General features: G+C 54.4%; 1 protein-coding gene and 1 non-coding gene across 6 annotated transcripts; one reads left to right on the top strand and one right to left on the bottom strand.

Moving 5' to 3' along the window:
- The first annotated feature begins 140 nt into the window (after positions 1-140).
- Cbs (cystathionine beta-synthase) lies at positions 141-21206 on the top strand. 5 transcript variants are annotated; one of them, XM_021645142.2, is made up of 17 exons: positions 141-278; positions 3600-3826; positions 7745-7851; positions 9187-9321; positions 9606-9685; positions 9978-10112; positions 10617-10686; positions 12106-12197; positions 13069-13194; positions 13576-13660; positions 15540-15645; positions 16992-17066; positions 17169-17303; positions 18088-18196; positions 18687-18771; positions 19359-19400; positions 20516-21206. In XM_021645142.2, exons 2-17 carry the CDS (start codon positions 3627-3629, stop codon positions 20617-20619), a joined length of 1686 nt encoding a protein of 561 aa, XP_021500817.1. In that variant the 5' UTR covers positions 141-278; positions 3600-3626; the 3' UTR covers positions 20620-21206. The 5 variants fall into 5 exon arrangements, with proteins under 5 accessions (XP_021500817.1, XP_021500819.1, XP_060225209.1 ...); XM_021645144.2 differs by lacking the exon at positions 141-278 and adding an exon at positions 299-687; XM_060369226.1 differs by lacking the exon at positions 141-278 and adding an exon at positions 720-737.
- Trnas-aga (transfer RNA serine (anticodon AGA)) lies at positions 6141-6222 on the bottom strand. Its single transcript has one exon. It is a non-coding gene; the product is annotated as a tRNA-Ser (tRNA).
- Positions 21207-21469: the final 263 nt, after the last annotated feature.

The following is a 21469-nucleotide window of genomic DNA, read 5'->3' as shown; positions in this document are numbered from 1 at the left end:
GGCGTCCAGGGGGCCATTGATGGAGCCAGAGTGGGGGTGGGGAGGGGAAGGGGCGTGTGGGGGTGGGGCGGGCGGGTGGCCCTCTCTGCGGCCGGGGATTGGCGGGTGCCGGCCCTCCGCCCCCCGCCGCCCGGCCAATCGCCTGCGCCTACTGTGGGCGGCCGGGTTGGTGCTAGACCGGCCGGCCAGCCCCCGGGTCCCCATCTGAGCGGTGATCCAGTCCGTGCACGCACTCCGGCCCAGCCCTGCCCGCACCGTGTTTCCGAGTCTCAGTCCAAGTAAGTTCTGTCCGCCTCGACGTCCACGCGGCGCACATGTCCCGGTCCCCGCCGGGGTTCCGTGGCCCGCGGGCGCTCCTCATCCCCGCGCGCGCGGACTTGGCTTCCGCTGCGCCTGGACACGCAGAACTGGGCCAGCTCGCAAGCTCGGCGCCCTGGTCGCGGGGGTTCCCGTGGTCCCACCGGGAGCTTCCTGCCCTCCCGCGGAGACCCGCGCCCCGCGCCCCCTTCGCGCCAGCATCGCCCTCCCCGCAGTCCTAACGCTGGGCACCCACACCCACGTGGCGCCGAGTTTCACAGGCGTGGAGCTGGGTCCTAGGGTGCTCCGGTACCGGTCATCGATTTTCCCTGTTTTGGATGGAGACCGCTGTTTCGCAAATTGTTCTCTCGGGCCCTGGTGCCGGGTGGGGTAAATATTGAAGCAGCGGCGCGCCGGGCGGCTGCGGCGCGGGAGGGCAGGTTCTGCGCCTTGTGCGGGGCCTAACGGGGGTGGGGTGGGGTGGGGATGGGATGGGGGTGGGGGTGGGGTGGGGTGGCGCGAGACCCAGGGGTCACAACCTGCCACTTGCGGAGGGTTTCCCGGCCTCACTGCCACGCGCGATCCCCAGCTACCCCTTGCGAAGGTCGAGCGGGCCGGACGGCCTGTGCGGGAACTCGACAGCCCCAGGGAAACCCCACTGGAAGATGGGGCTTCTTCGGTGCGGGCTGGGAGGGACGCGGGATGGCCCTGGGCACGCTCGCCAAGTTTGGGTTCGGGTTGCCCGGTGGCTTCCTGTTCCGTAGACTACTTTGAGGGACCAGCGCCTGCACAGCTTTCTAGAGGGATCCGCGTGGAGGGGGAGGGGACGCGGGAGGTGGGGGCGCCCAGCAGGAGGAGAGGGGTCTTGGGAGGAAGGAGAGAAGCACCTGCCTAGGCCGCGCCTCCCCCCCTTCCCCGTTTGGTGTGAGTTGCAGTCCGCTGGTGCTCCACCCTCTCCCATCCCCCCTCTGAAAGGGAAAGGTTAAGGTAGGACCGGGACTGCCGGGGCTGGGACTTCATCTGGGAGTGCTAGGTCCCGCCCCTCGTCCTCTCCTTCCTTAACCGTATATTCAGCACAGGTTAAGACTCAACTCCAGACTCTCGCTGGCCTCAGGCCCGTCTCCTAGGCACTGTTGCATCTATGTTACGATCTTCTGCTGGAGTGGGGTCTTTGTGGCTTTCTGCCCAGTCCTTGGTGCCCACAGCACACTTCAAGGGTACCCACTGTCCGTTTCTACCGTGTTTTACAGAGGAGGTTTATTCCTACCCCTCTTTTGTACAGAATTTCATGTAACCCAGGCTGGCCTTGAACTTCTGATCTCCTGCTTCCACCTCCTAGGATGACAGGTGTGTGCCACCTGCCTGGCTCTGTTCTTTATGGTGAACTGTGGGTTGGTTAAATACATTTAGCATAACGGTGGTCTTTTCTCCCAAGCCCAGGGAGGGTGGCCCCACATGGCCATTCTTCCATATAAACCCATGTAAACCCTCTCACAAACGTCAGATTACTAGATTACTTACAACACCAAGGATGGTGTGCATGTTGTGCAGACGGAAGTCTGGGGATCTGGAGAGATGGCTCAGTGGTTAAGAGCCCTTGCAGAAGGTCCTAGCAGCTCACAATCATCTGTGACTCAGGCTCCAGGGGATCTGAGCCTCTCCTGGCCTCCAAGAACAGTACAGCATGGTGCACCTACATACATGCAGGCAAGACACTCACACATATTAGTAAATCTACATTTTTGTTTGTTTGTTTGAGTCAGGGTCTCTACATAGCCCTGGCTGTCCTGGAACTTACTATGTAGACCAAGCTGGCCTTGAACTCCCAGAGAGTCACCTGCCCTTGCCTCCTGGATTAAAGGTGTGCACCCTGACACTCAGCTTTTAAAAAAAAAAAATTTAAAGCAGCTGCGATGCTGTATTTTTCAAGAAAATGTGTCCGTGTTATGTGCACATAACCAAAGACCTGGCACGGCACAGCCACCACATCCTCTTCCACCAAACTATACATCCAGCCTCTGAAAGTTTTCAATCTGCGGCTTAGTCTGAAGTGCAGAAATGGTTGGTATCTTATCGCTTTATCCACAGTATTGCGCAACTGCTATCGCTGTCTCTACAAGGTTTTGGCTGCTGTTGACTGTCACCTCCACACAGTTTAGAGTCACCTGATAAGGGGTCTAAACAAAGGGACTGCCTAGATCAGATTGGCCTGGGGGCACGTCTGTAGGGAATTGTTACGACTTGATTGATGTGGGAGGAACCAATCCACCGGAAGTCCTGGAGAAGGCTTGGTGATGAAAGGTGCATTTGTTTCTCCAGGCTCTTGACTGTGGAAATAGTGTAACTAGCTGTTAAAGCTTTTTTCCTGACTTCCTGGAACTGGAATTGAAACAAATCCTTCCTCCCCTCAGTTGCTTTTGGTCCCTATCTTTTCATCTTCTTGTCACAGTTACAGAAAGAAAATAATAGGACCAGACTCATGTTTTTTTCATCACCCCCAAAGCCCCTGTGCATTAAACAACTACTCCCTCTACTCACACCTTTGATGCCCTCTGTGCTATGATCCAATTGATTTACCTGTTCTGAGTCCCTCACAAAAGTCAAATCATAAGATGTCTGATTATTCTGGGCATTTTGTATAAGTGAAATTTGTTTTATGATTGGTTTCTTTCATTTAATGCTCTGTCTTCAGAGTTAGTTTATTCCTTTTTTTTTAAAGGGTTTATTTATTTGTGTGTGCTAAGATCTGAACTCTAGTCCTCATGATTAAAAAGCAAGCACTTTTAACTGATGAACCATCTCTACAGGCCCCATCTAGTCCTCTTTTTTTGGGGGGTGGGGGAGAGAAGTTTCGAGACAGGGTTTCTTCTCTGTGTAACAGCCCTGGCTTTCCTGGACTCACTTTGTAGACCAGGCTGGCCTCGAGCTCACGAAGATCCACCTGCCTCTGCCTCCCGAGTGCCTATTTCTCTTTGTGGCTGATAGTATTCCGGTGCATGGATGGGCCACATTTTGTGCATCCATTCATCAGTGACTTTGGGTGATGTCCATCTTATGGCTCTCAAAACTGCCATGAAAATGGGCACACTAAATATTCATTTCCACTTTTTTTTTTTTTTGACCTCTGCCTTGGGATTGAATTGCTGGGTCATATGGTAGTGTATGGTAGTTTATGTTTAACTTTCTGAGGGGAACATCATAACTATTTTCCACAGCAGCTGGAACCTGTCCCTTTTCTCCCATCCCTGTGAGTGCAGCCCCAGTCCCAGAGGGGACAAATGAGCCAACCTCTAAACCCACAGATCCCTGCTCCTTCTCCGGATCCCAGCATGCCTTCAGGGACACCGCAGTGTGAAGGCGGCTCTGCAGGGTGCCCCCAGCACGTGGAGGGGCACTCAGGGAAAGCGCACCGGGAGAAGGGCCCCTCAGTGGACAAGGAACGAGTATGGATTCCACCCGATACCCCGAGCAGATGTACCTGGCAGCTGGGGAAGCCCACGGCAGACTCCCCGCATTACCACGCAGTGCTGTAAGTCTCTGGCTTTGATCCCAGTATGGTGGGTCTATTTCCTTGAGGGGTGCGGCAGGGGTGTGTGTGTTTGGTGGGGAGGTCTTTCAGCCACCAGGCTCAGAGATGGGATTCCCTGACCTGTGGTTGCTGTGGGGGCTGGAGATAGAAATAATGAAGGCAGAGGCTTTGTTACACCCTCTTCTGTATGCCCGGCTTGGAGCCATGTAGGTTCCTGCCCTGTTGTAAAAGCTCTTAGGGTTATCGTCATTTCCTTAGTCTAAGGTCTTCAAATTAGAGCAACTGGGTGGAAGGATTTGTGTTTTAATTCTTGGAGTCCTGATCCCTGAGGGTGGCCACCAACGTTTATGGTTATTGGTTCAAAAGTCCTAGTGCTGGGCAGGTGTCAGGAAGGCAGCGCTTTTCAGGGGACCAGAGGAAACAAATGAAAAATTGCCAACTAGAAGCTGTGCCCATTGAATGGGTTCCAGTGCTGGGACCTCAAGATACAAGCGGGGTCTGGTCAGATGAGCCCTTGTCAGGACCACACAGCAGGGGGGAAGCGCCTGAGGCTGCAGGACTGCAAGAGAGCCGATTCCCTGAGGGCTCCCGAGGGCCTGGGAACTGCTCGTTCTAAGCCGTGTGTGGCATGCATCCGCCTGAAGGGCAGGTTTGTCCTCAGCTGATCAACCCTACCTTTGTCAGAAGTCACTGGAAGGTCAGGGAGGGAGTCCAGGGGAAGGCTCCGACTTCTCTGAGGTCTCTGCAGGGAGGCTCTGACCAGCTCAGGGAACCTGGTATGGAACCAGATAGGGGCAGAAAGAGAGAAAGATGGGACAGGTTGGTGTTTCTGAGGTCCTGGGGGTAGGGGTGGGGCTGCTCTTCTGTGCTGGCAAAGCACAGGCAGTTGGGGTGGATGGCGGACCTGAACCATCACCTGTACAAACATCTGATAGCTTTGCGAGTTGTCACAGCTGAGACCCTAGTCCTGCTGGTATCTTAGCCTGGCTTCCCTGGGGTTTCAGGGACAGGAGCTCTTGGCCTTGGCCCAGCCTATCTCCATTTTTCTGAGCCCAAACAAGGACGGCGGCTCCGGTAGGGAGCTTGTCCAGCTCTCCAGAGCAAGACTCTGCCTCCCTGGTTGGAGTTCAGCCTGTTGCTGCCTGTTGGCCCCCGTGCAGCTTCTCCTCCCTCCCTGGAACTCTAGATTCTTTATTCTTCCCCTCACTGAGGCACTGGGGGAGGGGTGGCAAAGGTGACTGAGGTTCAGTTTGGCTCCAGTGGGAGAAGCCTGGGGCAAGGAGGCAGGAAGCCAGGGCCCAGCAGCCTGGCAAGCCTTAAAGTCTGGCTTGTGGGGTACAGGGTTTTGAGAAGGGTAGGCATAGGCAGCGAGTGTGGCTGTGCAGCCACCCCAAGCCTGTGGTTGGAGAGCCATAGAGAGACCGTTCTGGAAACTTCTCTGATTACACCGTGCTATCATTGAAATGCTGCGGAGCAGTCCTATAACCGTAGGCTTGATCTATCCCTGGCTCATAGCCCTGGCCCCAGGCGCAAGCCCTAGGCCTTTTTTTTTTTTTTTTTTTTTCTATGCACCACTTCTGCCTTTCTGGCCCTGTAACGCCAGGCTTCTGAAGACTCTTGGGGTCATGCTACCCGAGGAGACCCACCTCTGAGAGGGAGGCACCTCAGTTGTGCAGGGAACTGAATTGAAAGGCAAAGAGATGTTCGGGTCGCGGGAGGCTAAGGAGTTCTCAGGCAAGACAGAGGCTGGGCCTATTGTCTCAAAGTCTCAAAAATAGTTTTTGTTTGTTTGTTTGTTTGTTTGTTTGTTTGTTTTAATTGAGATAGGGTCTTGTTACATACCCCAGATTGGCCTGGGCCTTGAACTCACAGCAGTTCTCCTGCCTCAGTCTCCCAAGTGCAAAGATTACAGGCATATGCCACCGTGCCTGGCTCTTTTTAGTTTGCTGCTGTGGGAAATAGCATCTGGAAGATTGGTGGCATGAGCAATCAAAGAATTTACCGGGGCTCAAAAGAGAAGAAGAGAGAGAATTTATTGAAATATGCTATCTGTAGCAGATGAATTCCCTGAGAAGGCACATGTGGCTGAGACAGAGTGAGGTCTGAGGAACGATGTCTGAGTTGGGGTCTCAATGTATCCCAGGCTAGCTTCAAACTCACTGTGTAGCCAAGAATGACCTTGAAATCCAAGTCCTCCTCTGTGAGCTACTGTTTTTAATGTTCCTCTCAGGTGGTTGTCTTTGCAGGTTTATCGAGCCCCACCCATATGGAACTTATTAGTCACAGATGTCATAGTCATTTAATAATAAGCTTCCATAGTCGGCAGGATTTGAACCTGCGCAGGGAGACCCCAATGGATTTCTAGTCCATCGCCTTAACCACTCGGCCACGACTCTAAGTCCTCCTGTGTCTGTCTCCTAAGAGCTGGAATTACAGTGTGTCCCTTTATCTGTTGAGAGCTCTTTCTCTAAACCAGGGGGACATTAACATGGTCTCACCTTGAGGGCCATTTGTGCTGGCTCTGTATTTGGACATGTAGACAGGATGCCACTATCTTTTTTTTTTTTTAAGATTTATTTATTATGTATACAATGTTCTGCCTGCAATTATGCCAGAAGAGGGTACCAGATCTCATTAGAGATGGTTGTGAGCCACCATGTGGTTGCTGGGAACTGAACTCAGGACCTCTGGAAGTGTCAGTGCTCTTAACCTCTGAGCCATCTCTCCAGCCCCCAGGGTGCCACTATTTTGTTAAGTAATTTTATAACACAAGTCCTCTTTCTTTAGCATGGCTGTTTGTTCAGGCAGCACAGGTCATTAGGAGTTAGGCTCAAAGTGTCATCATTGCTAGGGTGAGGCCTGTCCCGGAGTCCTGGGTGTTAGGCCCCACATATCTGTGTGAGATGTCACTGAGTCACCAGGGGTCACTGGTCTCATCTGCCATTAGAACAAGATCTCTACGTGTTCCCCCCGACAGATAAGTAAGTCCAAGTCATTAATTGGGGGGGGGATAAATGTCTTCTTGAACTGTTTTAGGTCTGTGTAGGGGTATGGGGTGACTAGTTGGCATTACTGATTTATCATAAAGGCACAGGACAGGAAGTCATGGAAGGCTGGCATTTTAGAGGGAGGAGGAGGAGGAGATGGAGGAGTCCCCGGGGGTGGGAGACAGCATAGACATGGATGAAGCTATAACCTGTGAGATACCAGTCCCGCCAGAATGCTGAGCAGGGGCTGAAAACACAAAGCAGAACTCGAAAACAATAGAGAGACATTGGGGTCCATTGGTCTAATGAACCCATGACAGTGTTGACTTGGGGAGAGGTTTCTATGGAGTTTTTTTGTCCCATTCAGCCCAATGCAGAGTATGATGACATTTTGTGATCCAGCCTGGGAGAGATGGCCAGTGCCTTTCCTGTCGAACCATTTGAAGCATAATGTTATGAATTCTGGAAGAAACTAACTGAATTAGACATTGAGGAGGTGTCTTAGTTGGGGTTCTGTGGCTGTGAAGAGACACCAGGACCACGGCAACTCTTTTAAGGGAAAACATTTTATTAGAGTCGGCTTATGGTTTCAGAGGTTTCATCTGTCATTGTGGCAGAAAGCATGTCCCTAATTTAGCTTCCCAGCCATAACATCCTGAGACACGTTCAGACCCAGAAAGTGGAAGTTATGTGGAGGTCCAGTCCCGCAGACGTGGCTTTAGGTGTCGCTGTGCTTGGGTGTTCCAGGTGTTTGGGCGGGTGCTTGGGTGTGCGTTACTTATGCCAGGTGGTGGATCTGCCAGGCACTCCACAAACCCAGGTCCTTCCCCGAGGCACTCCTCTAACTCTTGATTTCCTAAGTGCACAAGATGCCAAGGCTCAAACCGCTATTCTGGTTTGCTTCCTGAACTGCCTCCTCTCTCCATTTTAGGACAAAACCTCCAAAAATCTTGCCTGATATTCTGAGGAAGATTGGGAACACCCCTATGGTGAGAATCAACAAGATCTCCAAGAATGCCGGACTCAAATGCGAGCTACGTGAGTGTTTGGTTCTGCTGGTCCTGAACCAGGGCCCTGGGGTGACCCCTAGCTGAGGATCTGGGGTGTTCGCAGTGGGGCTAGAATGCTGGCTGTGTTGGTGATTGAGACACCCCTTCTCCAGCTGATGGCCAGGGAAGCTTGGGGTGAAGGAGCCAGCCTAGGAAGGTCCTGCAGAGGCAGAGGCAGGCAGATTTCTGTGAGCTCAAGGCCAGCCTAATCTACAAAAGCGAGTCCAGGACAGCCAAGGCTACACGGAGAAACCTTGTCTTGAAAAAAACAAAAACAAAAAACATAAGCCACCATGTTAGGCAGAGTATATTAATGAGATGGGGGGGTTGCCTCAGGAGGGGTGGAGGGTCCTATGTGGGGGCGGAGCTTGCGCTAAGAGATAGCCATGGCTGCTGAGGAAGCATTTGTCTGTATCTTCCCATTAGTTCCCTGGAGTCTTGGCAGGTCACTCCATCACATACCACATACGGGACAAAGAATGGAAATTAGGTCTCAGATGAATGCAGGTCATCCAGGAAGGGGTTCCTTGCAGGAAGCTGTTCCTAAGCAATGGGGTGGGCATTCATAGCCTGGGCTATTAACTGAACTTAGCACTGAGCTGGCTTGGCCTGGGGGCAATGTCACAGTTCTAAGGATATGAGGTGGCTGAGGGCTGGGGCCAAGTGAGCAGGCATCAAAGTCCCTCCGTGCCCACAGAATCTCTTCCAGCCCTGGGGGCAGGGCAGTCTATTTATGGTAGGTTTCAGAACCAAGAACCAGCCAAAGAAGGTGGTCTGTGGGTATGCTGGAGTAGGGCGCTTCTCCATGCCCGAAATACTCATGAGGTGGGGAGGGAGGCTACAGAGCAAGGAAGGGTCCAGCATGGAAGGAGGTGATGTCAGGTGTGGGTGATGCTGACCTTGAGGGTTAGACTCGGCGATAAAAGTTGATGGAGGCTGTCAAAGGCGGAGGAGTTTGGGACAACTGGGGCAGGGTCTTCAGAACTAAGGCAGTCAGGCTGGTGCTGCTTGAGCTGGCTACACTGCCAGAGCATGTGGGCTCCGGTCCAGCAGCTTACTGCATTTCATTCCGCCGGGGCATGTTTTTCCAACCGTCCGCCCACGGGCTCTTGGCCATTCTCTTAGCGTTGCCATGGGTCTGCAGGGCAGGTGGGAGACCAGGCCAGCCGTAAGCATGAATGTCCAGCTAGAGAGGTGGGCAGTGGGCGTGGAAGGGCAAACACCAAGGCCGGCCCTCATCCTGGGGGTGTATCAGGCAGTTTGAGGGTGGCGGGAGTGTGTGGGGACCAGAGCGTCCTCCCTCTGATGCATGGTCGCCTGTCAGTGGCCAAGTGTGAGTTCTTCAATGCGGGCGGGAGCGTGAAGGACCGAATCAGCCTTCGGATGATTGAGGACGCTGAGCGAGCCGGAACCCTGAAGCCCGGGGACACGATCATTGAGCCGACCTCTGGGAACACAGGTGAGGGCAGAGTGGAGGCTGAAGGTCCCTGGCCTGTGCAGACCTGCAGGGAGGTCAAGAGGGAAAAGTTGGCCCCTGGCTGCCTCTCCCGTGGTGTGCGTTCTGTCCAGCTCCGGTCCCAGAAGCACTTGTGTGCACCCGGCTGTGAGAATACAGTCCTCCGAGATCACTGTCAGTGTGTGGGGTTCCTTTCCACGCTTTTGGGGTTTGTCCCGGGTGTCCCAGGCAGGATCGGGGAAGCCTTTGGGAACTGGCCCCTCTCACCCCCTGTATGCAACCCTCAGGGATCGGGCTGGCTCTGGCAGCTGCTGTGAAGGGCTATCGCTGCATTATCGTGATGCCAGAGAAGATGAGTATGGAGAAGGTGAGCCTAGGGCAGCCTAGGGTGGGACTAGGTGGAGGGCGTGGTCAGCGGGAGGGCGTGGCTTGATGTGCTGCGGCTGCATCAAAGGAATAGATAGGTGCAGGGTGTGTGTGTGTGTCCTTTGTGTGTCTGTGTGTCTCTGTCTGTGTCTGTGTCCCTCCCTGTGTGTCCTCACCTTTAATAAAAACCTCTTTTTTTTTTTTTTACTGGAGGGAGCAAAGGTGGGCCCCAGAGGGTTCCATTCAGGCTGGCTCCCAGGCACAGTGATAAAGGCGCATCTTTTCCTGGACAGGTGGATGTGCTGCGGGCTCTGGGAGCTGAGATAGTGAGGACGCCCACCAATGCCAGGTTCGATTCCCCCGAGTCTCACGTGGGAGTGGCCTGGCGACTGAAGAACGAAATCCCCAACTCTCATATTCTGGACCAGGTCAGGTGCTCCCCCCCCCCACTGCCACCCGGCCTGTCACCACAGGGAACAAGATTGTGGTCAGAGATTTGTGTCCAAGTGCGGTGTTTCCTATGGGGTCCTGCTCTCGCCCCAACAGGAGCGGGGTGACTCTGCTTCCTCGGGGGAGTTGCTCCAGGCCCTGCTCAGTGGCAGAGCCTTTGGTTTCTGCTGTGCCAGTGCCAGCACTGGGGAGCCGTCCCACTGGACACAATCCAGCTGTGCTGGGTCAGCAGTGAGGTTGGGCTGCCCTTTCCAGAGGACCCTCTCTCTGGGCTCTGAAGATGCAGGGTGTATAAGAACCTGCACCCCAAAAGGCCTAGTCCTCTGTTCATTTCACTCCTGGGTCATTTCACTGGGGTGGCCTGGTTTTGATATCTTGTATCTGAGGCTCTCCAGGCTGCCATAGGAACCTGGGGGCCGGCACGGAGCTGACCGTCCAGTGTCCACACGTGATGCTCACGGCCCCTCCGTTCTTCCGCACAGTACCGCAATGCCAGCAACCCCCTGGCGCACTACGACGACACTGCCGAGGAGATCCTGCAGCAGTGTGAAGGTGCGTGCCTCTCACCCCTCCCTCCGCCCACCTTGATTGCAGCGACCTCTTGCTTCTGTCTCTGTGATAAAACACCCGGACGAAAAGCCGTTTAAGGGGGAAAAGGTTTGTCTCAGCTCACATCCCGGGTTCCAGCTCGTTACGGTGGGGGAGTCAAGGAGGCGGGAACTTGAAGCAGCTGGTCACTCGAGAGCCACATGGAAGAGCATGCCTGCACGCCTAGTGCTCGCCTCACTGTCCCCCGCCCAAGAAATGGTGTCACCCGAGGAGGGTAGCTCTTTCCACAAAAATTAATATAATCAAGACAGTCTCGTAAAGACACACCCATGGGCCAACCTGATCTAGACAGTCCCTCGCTGAGACCCTCGTCCCCCGGAGTTGTGTCACACTCAGTCAAGTGTGGCTGCCCTGGAGCCTACAAGTGAGTCACCTGCTCTGTGGTAAATTCAGCTTAAATGTCCCTCTCTGTGAAACAGTTTCTAGAGAGGCTCCTCCCTTCCTCTGAGAGCTCTGGCTTCTGCCTATGCCTCACCGGTGTCCAAGGCCCGTGGCTCGGTCTATGTTCACACCCCTCCGGGCTCTAAGAACTGTTGAGCTCGTGCATGCCAGTGCTGGCCTCACGCCTGGGGATGAAGCGCTAAGCGGAACATGAATGTGGTATTCAGTTTCTCTCACCTCTGGAGCTGCACGATGGCAGCTTCAGTTAGCTCGCTCTCAGTGTGGGCACCATGCTCCCTGGAGACGTGTATCTGCTGAGTGCCTAGCTCCTAGGGATGGTGGGACACTTGTCTAAGAGGTCCTCATGGGAGGAGGTGCTGGAAGGCCCCACCCTTGGCTTCTCCCACTTGGAACCTGCTGTTGGCCTTGGCCTGGTTGCAGGCTTGTTTTGTGCCCAGGAGCTGGCAAGTAAAAAGCCAGGAGGAGGGTTTGCCTGCCCGGTTTTATGAGTGAGAATTCTCGCTTGGCAAAGCTGGCACACATTGCTTCATTCCCGAGCTTGCCCAGTTCAGACTTGCCTGATGCTCAGCTGACCCTCAGCAGTATGAGAGCCAGTTCTCAAGTTCTCAGCATTAGCTTCAGCCATTTTTCCTGTATCCTAAAAGCCCAGTTTGCTTATCTCTAACCACCTAGGACTCAAATAGCCTAGGAAGACACACGGCTGACAGCTTACCTCTGCTAGACTTTGAGCTGCCCAGCTGACCTATCCTTGTAGATTCGGCTATCTTGGTAGTTCAGAGGCCAAGGTCATACACAGTGCAGACAGCAGCTGCTGCCTTGGTCACACCGTCCACAGACTGGAGGCAGTGACGAGCAATGTTTAAGTTTCTCTCACTGACCTGATTTGGGTTGAGCGTATTTTTGCCAATGGTCATTTGAGGCTGGCTGAGCCACGGCCTGAGAATGTCCTCTGTCCCCCAGGGAAGCTGGACATGCTGGTGGCTTCAGCAGGCACAGGCGGCACCATCACAGGCATCGCCAGGAAGCTGAAGGAGAAGTGCCCTGGCTGTAAGGTGAGTGTGGCACCGTGGGTGGTGCTGGCGGGGAGCGGGTGGTGGGGAGAGTGAGCCTGAACTTGATCTCTTTCCTGGGGCCCGAGCTGGGTTCAGAGGCCCAGAGTGCTGCTGGCATCAGGCCGGGCTGCTTTGGAACCGAGTTCTATCTATTCCTATCTCGTCGAATTGTGGAGTGGTTGTGGCAAGTCACCTGGCAGGAACTTGGGGAGCATAGGGTTTGGAGGGTTCCTGCATCCAGTGAGATGAAGCCCTTTGGATTAGCCCAGAAGCTACCTGAGACAGTCCCGGGTTACGACCCCCTTCGGGGGCGGGGGTCACCTACCAGACATCCTGCATATCAGATGTTTATATTACAATTCATAACACTAGCACAATCATAGTTAGGAAGTAGCAGTAAAAATAAAATTTAGTGATTGGGGTCACCATGACATGAACACTATTAAAGGGTCTCAGGATTAGGGAGGTTGAGAGTCACCGAGTTAGGGGCAGGCCTGATGAGGAAGGACACAGAAACAGGGCCATTTTCTCCCCATGAGACCGTCCACCCGCCAGGAAGAGGTTATTGTCCAGAGCTGCCCTTTGTCCCCAGAAGCTCTCCTAATGCCCATGGTGAGGACCCTTCCCAGAGCAGCTCTGGGAGGACCTTCCAAAAACCCTGTGCTGCGTATCAGCCCCAGTAGGTCATGGCCTTCCAGCTTGTCTGCGATTCTGGAGGGCTTACCTTCCTCTGATCTGGGACTAGCACACGCACCTGTGAACCATCCTTAACAGTCAGATGTTAGCGGGGCAACATCCTTTGTGACAACAGCTGCCCAGGGCTGGGTGGGACTTCTTCCTGACCTGAGCCCTAAAGCTACCCACCCTGCAGATCATCGGTGTAGATCCTGAAGGGTCCATCCTCGCGGAGCCCGAGGAGCTGAACCAGACAGAGCAAACGGCCTACGAGGTGGAGGGGATTGGCTATGACTTCGTCCCAACAGTCCTGGACAGGACGGTAGGTTGAGGTAAAGCTCTGGCTCAGGCAGAGCCTGCCAGGTCCTTAACTTGACTTTTGCATTCTGGCCCTTAGCTGCCCCAAGCATTGAGGGGACATAGGGGGAGTGCTGGTACAGGGGCTGAGACAGGATGAAACACATCACCGTGTTAGTGTCAAACACGTCTGACACTGTTGGACACGGGCTCTGAGATGCAAAGGGAAGGACAGACGAGGATGGCCAGGATGTGGGTGGTTTCAGTTACTCTGCGGGGCATGATGGAGCAGGGAAGGCCAGAGAAGTCTGTTTGCAGAGCCGAGAGGATGAAGTCCTCTGTGAGGTTGGCCCGCCCCCGTGTCCCCTGCCTGAGCTGAGACCCCCATGACCCGGTCTTGCCACAGGTGGTAGATCAGTGGTTCAAGAGCAACGATGAGGACTCCTTCGCCTATGCACGCATGCTCATTGCACAGGAAGGGCTGTTGTGTGGTGAGTGGCTGGGAGAGCCCTGTCGGTGGTGGGGTACAGGGTGGTCCGAGGTGTGTGCTACCTTCCAGGACCAACGGATGAAAGTCATGGCCATTCTGAGGCTGTGTGACTGCCGATAACTCTCCTTCTCTGCTGGAGCATCTGTCTGTCTAGGTTCTTCCTTCCTTAGCTCAGTTTGCTTGTCCTCTGCAGCCTCTTGGAGTTATCTGTGGAGATGAGGATGGGAGGTCCAGGCATGGGCTTCAATTTGCCCTTCTAGTTTTTTGGAGGTTTTGTTTGTTTGTTTGGTTTTTCAAGACAGGCTTTTTCTGTGTAGCCTTGGATGACCTGGACTCACTTTGTAGACCAGGCTGGTCTCGAACTCACAGAGATTCTCTTGCCTCTGCCTCTATGAGTGCTGGAACTACAGGTGTGTGCCAACATAGCCTGCTTGTTTGTTTGTTTTTTGAGACAGGGTTTTAACCGTGTAGTCCTGTCTGTCCTAGAACTTGATCTGTAGACCAGGCTGGACTTGAACTCACAGAGATCTGCTTGCCTCTACCTCTACCTCTGCCTTGTGTTGGGATTAAAGATGTGCACCAACACTGCATAGCATACCCTTCTAGTTTTTGAGGCAAGCTCTTGGGATTTTTTTTTCTCTTATTCATAAACAGCCCTATCCCTGGAATGGGAGCTCAGTCCCCAGCAGCTCAAGGCTAGGATATAGTGGGCCTTGGTCCCCTGAAGGGGTTGGAGAGGGAGCCCAGAGGGTGCTGCTTTTGCCCTCCTAGTTGTCCGTGAAGCTGAGACACACTCAGAAGCAGCCTCTGCAGGCTTCTTCCCGCCCTGGGCTCCTCAGCCACCCTGCACAGGGTTGACGGGGCACCACTGCCTGACCATGGGGCAGCAGAAGCCTCAGCAGCTGAGTCAGACCTGAGATTTGGAGAACATCAAGCATGCCTGAACTTACCCTATAAATGTTGGCACGTGTTTTGAGTTATGTTGGGTGGGTGGGTGGAGGGGGCAGAGGAAAGCAATCCTCCCCAGCATAGCTGGGTTCTCAACAGTCAGGCTGTTCTCTATCAGGAGAGAGAGAAAAAAAAGCCTGTGTTGATAGAAAAGAGCATTCAGCATGACCGCTAGGAGACGGCTTTCAGTACTGGGACTCTCACTGAGAAAGTTCATACCCTACACTCAGTGTGAGTGGTATAAACCTGGGCTCTGAGAAATGAGTGGCGGGAGGGACCATGGTCCTCTGTGAGAGGCACCAGGATGACCTTTCCGGCTGCCTTGCACCTTCTTAGGCTGAGCCCAGAGGAGCCCCAACCGGAGAGGCAGCAACAGCGGCTTTGGCTCTCTAGAGGTCCAAAGGTGCCCTGTGGTCAGTGTCACAGTGAACCCAGGGCTCTCATTATAATGGCACTTGATGTCACCTACTTGCTTTTCATGGTGGCTGTAAGTAGTCAGTGAGACACAAGTTGTCCTTGGTTGGCTCTTTACTTTGGGGTCAGGCTTTTGCTTGGGGGACCAGGAGCCCCTGCCATGAGCCCCTGTTCTGGCTGAGCATGAAGCCTCGTTTGTTCCAGGGTCTCCCCAATTCCTCAGTGAGGGTTTAATTATGAAATGCAAGCTTCGTAGACTATGAGGAGGAAGATGAGGCAGAAGGATGGAGTACTTTCAGGCCCATTCTTTGGCCAGAGATTCCCACAGATCCTTCCAGAGCATGTATGGACACAGGTGAGATGCACGTGGCCTGTGCACTCACTCACACATGCCTGGACGGTTCGGACAGATTCTTCTAGAGTGTTGGCGTAGACCGTGTGAATTATGCAGGCACGTGTGTTCGTGTAGGGACGCACACGCAAGCACGTGTGGGCAAGTCTAACGGTCCTCTCGGCAGGTGGAAGTTCAGGCAGCGCCATGGCCGTGGCCGTGAAGGCTGCCCAGGAGCTGCAGGAAGGACAGCGCTGTGTGGTCATCCTGCCCGACTCTGTGCGGAACTACATGTAAGGCACGCCCCTGGTCCCCATCACCCTCCTGCTGGCTGTCACCTAAGTGCGGATGGTGGGAGGCTGGGACAGGGTAATGGGCAGCTCCTTTGTAAGCCTGCTAGTCCCAGGATCCTCCATGTCTTTGGAGCCAGTGTCCACTTTGCCCAGCTCCATCCTGAGCTTTCGTGTGCTCTTGTGTGTGTGTGTGTGTGTGTGTGTGTGTGTGTGTAAGTGTGTAAGTCTATGCGCGTTCATGGTGACAGCTCAGATGAACAGCTGTGCCCCTTCTGTCCTGGTTTCTTTGGTTTGACTTCTTTACCCCATGGGCTCTCTGGGGTCATGGGTCAACCCTAGTCTGCTTCCTGCCTACCCGCTCTGCCGCTTCATCTGAGGTCCTAAGCTGGGCCTGGGACGGTGAGTGGGCCCTGGCTGGGTTCTCAGGACTTGCTGTGACGTCTTTGCTAAGCAGCCTGTGAAGCCTCGTTGGTGCTGATATCTGCACTTGTAGGACATTCCCAGCTCCCTGCCTGGCCACCTGCGACCAGCAGGCTTAAAGTCCCGTCAACTGCCTGGGTTCCAGGCTGAACTAGAGGCCAGCTACTCTGTAGCAGGCATCATGGGCAACAGGAGTGGCAGAGATGGGCATCCCACACCTTCCTCACCTTGGGCTTCATCCACCTTCCTACCAAGCTTCATCTGTATGGAGCTTGGTAGCCTGGCAGGGTCAGGTATGGCTTCCAGGTAGGGTGACAAGTAACCCAGAGGCCCCCCCCCCATCTCCCCAGAACATGGCTGACCTGTAGTGAGTGCCTGTGTGTGTTCAAGGGGTCTGAAGCACTTGAGTGCGTGAGTATGTACTTCATACGGGTGATCCTCAGCCTGTCTCTTTGGGACAGATCCTCTGTAGCTCGGTAGCCTGCTCAGCAGCCTTTGGTCAGATGGGAAAGGCTCCCTCCGGGGAGGCAGACCTGGGGGCCCAAGGAGGCTCAGAAGCAACCTCTTAGGTTCCTTCAACCTGCATGCCCAGTAACCTTCAGTTAAAGCTCTGCTTTTGTTAAAAAAAAAAAAAAAAGTATGCAGTGTTTTGCTTGCATGTATGCCTTCAGGCCAGAAGAGGGCACCAGATCTCATTGTAGGTGGTTGTGAGCCACCATGTGGTTGCTGGGAATTGAACTCAGGACCTCTGGAAGAGCAGCCAGTGCTCTTAACCTCTGAGCCATCGCTCCAGCCTGGGCTCTGCTTTCTTCCATTATATGCTGAAACAGTAATACCCAAAGCAGAGGCCCTCAGGACCTCACCCCTGACCACGTATGTGCCTCCCATTGGGTACAGAGGCCTCAGTGATAACCCTGACCCTGCAGGTCCAAGTTCCTGAGCGACAAGTGGATGCTGCAGAAGGGTTTCATGAAGGAGGAGCTCTCAGTGAAGAGACCCTGGTAAGGATGGCGCCCACCCCATCCCCTGGATGAGCAGGAAAGATGGCCTTCCAGTTTCTCACTCGTGGTTCTCATAGCCCTACCTCCTGCCCCCTCCTTCAGGTGGTGGCATCTGCCTGTCCAAGAGCTGAGCCTGTCAGCACCCCTGACCGTGCTGCCCACAGTCACCTGCGAGGACACCATCGCCATCCTCCGAGAGAAGGGCTTCGACCAGGCACCTGTGGTCAGCGAGTCGGGGTCAGTCTTACCCTCACCCCAGGATGGGGTTCTGGCGTTAGACTGTTCCAGGATCCCAGAGCTTGTTTCCTAGGCCTCTCTGTCCATGACGCTGAATAGGATGGGTAGCAACAGTTTGCATACACTGTCCAGAGCCACGGACAGCCTGCTGACCAGCTTGTCCCAGAGCAGCTGAGATTGGACCATTACTAACTCTTTGGGCCTTAGTGTTTCTGTCCCCTGCAGGTCATTTAGTCAGTGTTGAGGACCACATCCTGCCGTAGGGAGTAGGTGACAGGCACCCTGGGGATGGTACACAGTGAATGCGTGGCAGGGAGGCCTGGTTGACCAGCATGCTCTATCATCTCAAAAGTCTGATGGCTAGTCATTCTGGACCCCTGCGGGGACAAAAACGTGTCCCTTACTTGTTCCTTTGTGGGGTTTCTCTGTTTTCTCCCCCCAACTATATTTTTATGCTTGCAAGTGTTTTGCCTGCGTGTGTATGTGTGTGTGTGTGTGTGTGTGTGTGTGTGTGTGTGTGTGTGTGCGCGCGCGCGCGTGCATCAACTGTCTGCTTAGTGTTTATGGCAGTCAAAAGATCTGGAACTGGAATTACAGATGGTTGTGAGCTGCCATGTGGATGACAGGAACTGAACCCAGGTCCTCTGCAAGAGCAGCAAATGCTCTTGATTGCTGAGACATTTCTCCAGCTCCCTGGCCGAGTTCTCAAGAGGAACTCCACGTTGGCCAGAGATCCCTCTCTGTCCCTGTCTCTTCATTACCCTAAACTCTATGCTCCCCCCAGGGCCATCCTAGGGATGGTGACTCTCGGGAACATGCTGTCATGTCTGCTCGCTGGGAAGGTGCAGCCATCTGATGAGGTCTGCAAAGTCCTCTACAAGCAGTTCAAACCGGTATGAGGGTTTTTGTTTTGTTTTGTTTTGCTTTCCAGAGGGGCAGTGGGCATGTGAGAGGAAGCTGAGCCCTCAAGGCAGAGCACAGTATGTGCTGTACTAGAAGTGGGTCCCTGACCCACAACCACCCCTTGGAAACTGTAAAGCTGGCTTAGGAGGTTCGAGGTCACTTCAGTTCAGAGTCACCGCCGCCGTTAGGTCTTGGGTGCACACCAATCCAAGCTCTGCACTCTGGGTGCATCTCTCTTTCACAGACCCCGCAGCCACTGGTCTGTCCACTATTTTGGCCTCTGAGCAGAGGCCGTGGGGTTGGAGTGAGATGGCAAGCCACTGTTCGGGTGGGTTGCTCTACCAGAACGCTCTAGGGCTGTGCCAGGAAACTCCTCAAGCAGCTGTGGCGAGTGCTGCGCCTGTTTTGTCAAGCGGAAAGGGGCTGGTAGCTCTGAGGGCCTGTCCTGGAGGGCCAGCACAAACACAGCTTCTCTTGCAGATCCACCTGACCGACACCCTGGGCATGCTCTCCCATATCCTGGAGATGGACCACTTTGCCCTAGTGGTCCATGAGCAGATCCAATGTGAGTGGGGCCCGCGTGGTGCTGGGTTCTTGTTGGGGGCCAAGAGTGTTAAGCTCAGGACACTGGCCGTGCCTGGCACAGAATCTTGTGACCTACACCCCTGCTATGTGAAGTAGGCAGACGTGCTCCCTAGCAGGTGACAGGGAGTCCGTGGCCCTCATCTTCCCACCAGAACTTTTGACCTCCTGAGTCTCTCCCTATCAAAGGACACATCCCTTGTTAGATAGCACAACACTGACCTAGGCTGAGACAGTAGGAAGTCATAAGGACGCAGGGGGGAACCATCTGAGAAAACCCACGACAGCTGACATTCTCAGCCCTCGATGACATCCCAGGGGATGTCGGCTCTGATGAACTCTCCATACTCTGGAGGGAAGCTCTGGGCGTCTGTCACAGGGACAGCTTGTCTGCCACAGACTGCGCCTCTGGAGGACTCAGTCTGTCTTTCCTGCTCTGCTCTCAGAGCTCTCAGGTCCCAGTGGGGTGAGGGGTGCTGATTTTCATTCCTCCTTCTCTCTGGCCCCGAGGCTGGCCTGCATGTGGGGGTGGCCCAGTGTCTAATCCCTCTCCCGTCCTTGGCTCTACAGCACGAGACCAGGCCTGGTCAGGAGTGGTGGGGGGGCCTGCAGGTATGTACGCCCTACCCATCCCAGCCCCTAGGAAGTGGTTCTCTCGGCCAGAATCACAGCTTTCCAAGGGCATTCTAGGGCTCTGGACCCCTAGGTTGGGTAAGGGAGGGGAGGGACTCCCAATTTTTTAACATCTCAAAAAGAAAACAAAACAAACAAATACAAAGGAATTCCAGCTTCAGGGGCAGCTGGGGTGCCTGGCAGGGCTGAGTGTCACCTACCACAAACCTGAAACATCCCCCAGCTAACCCTGTGTCAGGAACCAGCCAGCCTGCTTCGGTGACTCCAGAATGCATCAAGCTGACTTTTTTTTTTTTATGTTTCCCTGTCTTTCCCTGGGGCTACAGACAGGCCAGTGAGATGTCTGTCATTGATAAGTCTCCACGCAGGGGCCTCTGTCTTCAGACACTGGTGTGGCCTTCTGAGCCTCCCAAGGACTGTGCCAGCATGGCCTCTCTTGAGTACAGGCCTGACAGGACATGTGTCTGCAGAGTGAGAGGGAGGAATTTGGCACGAAGGGTCCAGCCTGTTAATGTGGATACCTGCCAAGGGCTGCAGGCCACGTTGTTAACCTAGAGCCGGTGAACAGAACTCCTAGGCCATGGACACCCCTGCTCATGGGAACCCCCTCTGTTCCTCTCTGGCCCTCGTATGAGGGGTCAAGGTCCACCTGCACCTAGATTACTGTGTGGACAGAAGTCTGGGGTTCCCTGTATCCTCTCAAACTGGTAGGAAACTTACAGGAGAAACCTGGGTCCTGACTGCCAGGCAGGGGTCTGGGCCAGAAAACGGGCATGAGGCTTGCCCTGGCAGAGATACTGCATGTGGCCTGTGGACATGGATGGGCTGAGAAGAAGCATCAGTGCCAGGCCGTGCACTCTGGGGAGCCTGGGTTGGTTTCCTGTCTGTTCCAGACAGCGCCCAGAATCCTAGTGCAGGGCTGGTGGGAGGAGCTGCTCTCCGGCTCCGCCCACATGGCTCAGCTGGAGCAAAGGCGGCTAGTACTTGGCTCTGGCTTGAAGTCTGGGAAAGGGTCTCCTGCTTCCAACGGACCGTGGGGTTCAGATCAGCTGTGTCATGTCACCCTTAGTCCAGCAACTGTTTCTTTTCCTTAGACCACAACGAGGACATGTCCAGCGAGCGACAAATGGTGTTTGGGGTTGTCACTGCCATTGACCTGCTAAACTTCGTGGCAGCCCGGGAGCAGAACCAGAAATAGAGCCTGGAAGTCGGGACTGGCTTCCACCCTCCCTGCTGGGGCTTCTTGGCTCTCAGAGACACCTACCACCAGTTTCCACGCCCAAGTCCAGTGGTAGCGTGAACAGGTGGCTGCTGAGACCAGCTGCAGAGGCCCGGCCTCCCCTCCCAACACTCAGCTTCCTAACTCCTCTATGCCGGGGTAGCTTACATGGGCACTCCTAGCTTACATGACTCCCTTCCGGTGTCACAGAAGAACTGAGGAACATCAGCCAGGAGAGACGGACACAGAGCACAACTGAGACGAGACTGAGGGTGTCAGAAAGTCTTCTCTCCAGAGAAGGCTCCAGCACAGGAAAGAGCAAACCCTGGACTTTGTACCCATCCTCAAGGGCAGTGCTGGCCCCAGCACGGGAGCACGTGGGTTTTAATGAAGGTGCATTCCAGTGGCCTGAGACCCAAGGCGGTGAAGTGATACAGTGCTGGCATGAAGTGTTCCACCTGGGGCCCGGCCCTGTCGAGGGGCAATTCCTCACCTTCCCCTCCTCCCCTATGTTCCTGTCTCAATGGCTCCCTGTTCTGGACACTTCCTATAAATGCGATCACACACCTGTGGCTGTGCCTACCTTCTTTTCCTCGGCGTGAGCCTCTCATGGTTGCGCATGTCGCCCTGTATCAGAATTTTCTTTTCATGGCGGAGTCCATTGTGTGGATGGTCCTTGTTTTGTTCCGTTCAGCCATGTACCAGTATGGGTGTTGTTTTCACCTCTTGGCTGTTATGGAGGTAAATGCACATGTCTCCCCCTACCCCAACCCCTGAGGGGTGTGTGCCTGTCCACTCGGACAGCGCAGCTCAACAGTGACACGGCCCT

Source organism: Meriones unguiculatus, chromosome 16 (genome assembly GCF_030254825.1).
Source record: "Meriones unguiculatus strain TT.TT164.6M chromosome 16, Bangor_MerUng_6.1, whole genome shotgun sequence".
Classification (NCBI taxonomy): domain Eukaryota; kingdom Metazoa; phylum Chordata; class Mammalia; order Rodentia; family Muridae; genus Meriones; species Meriones unguiculatus.
This window is presented reverse-complemented; position numbering and strand designations above follow the sequence as displayed.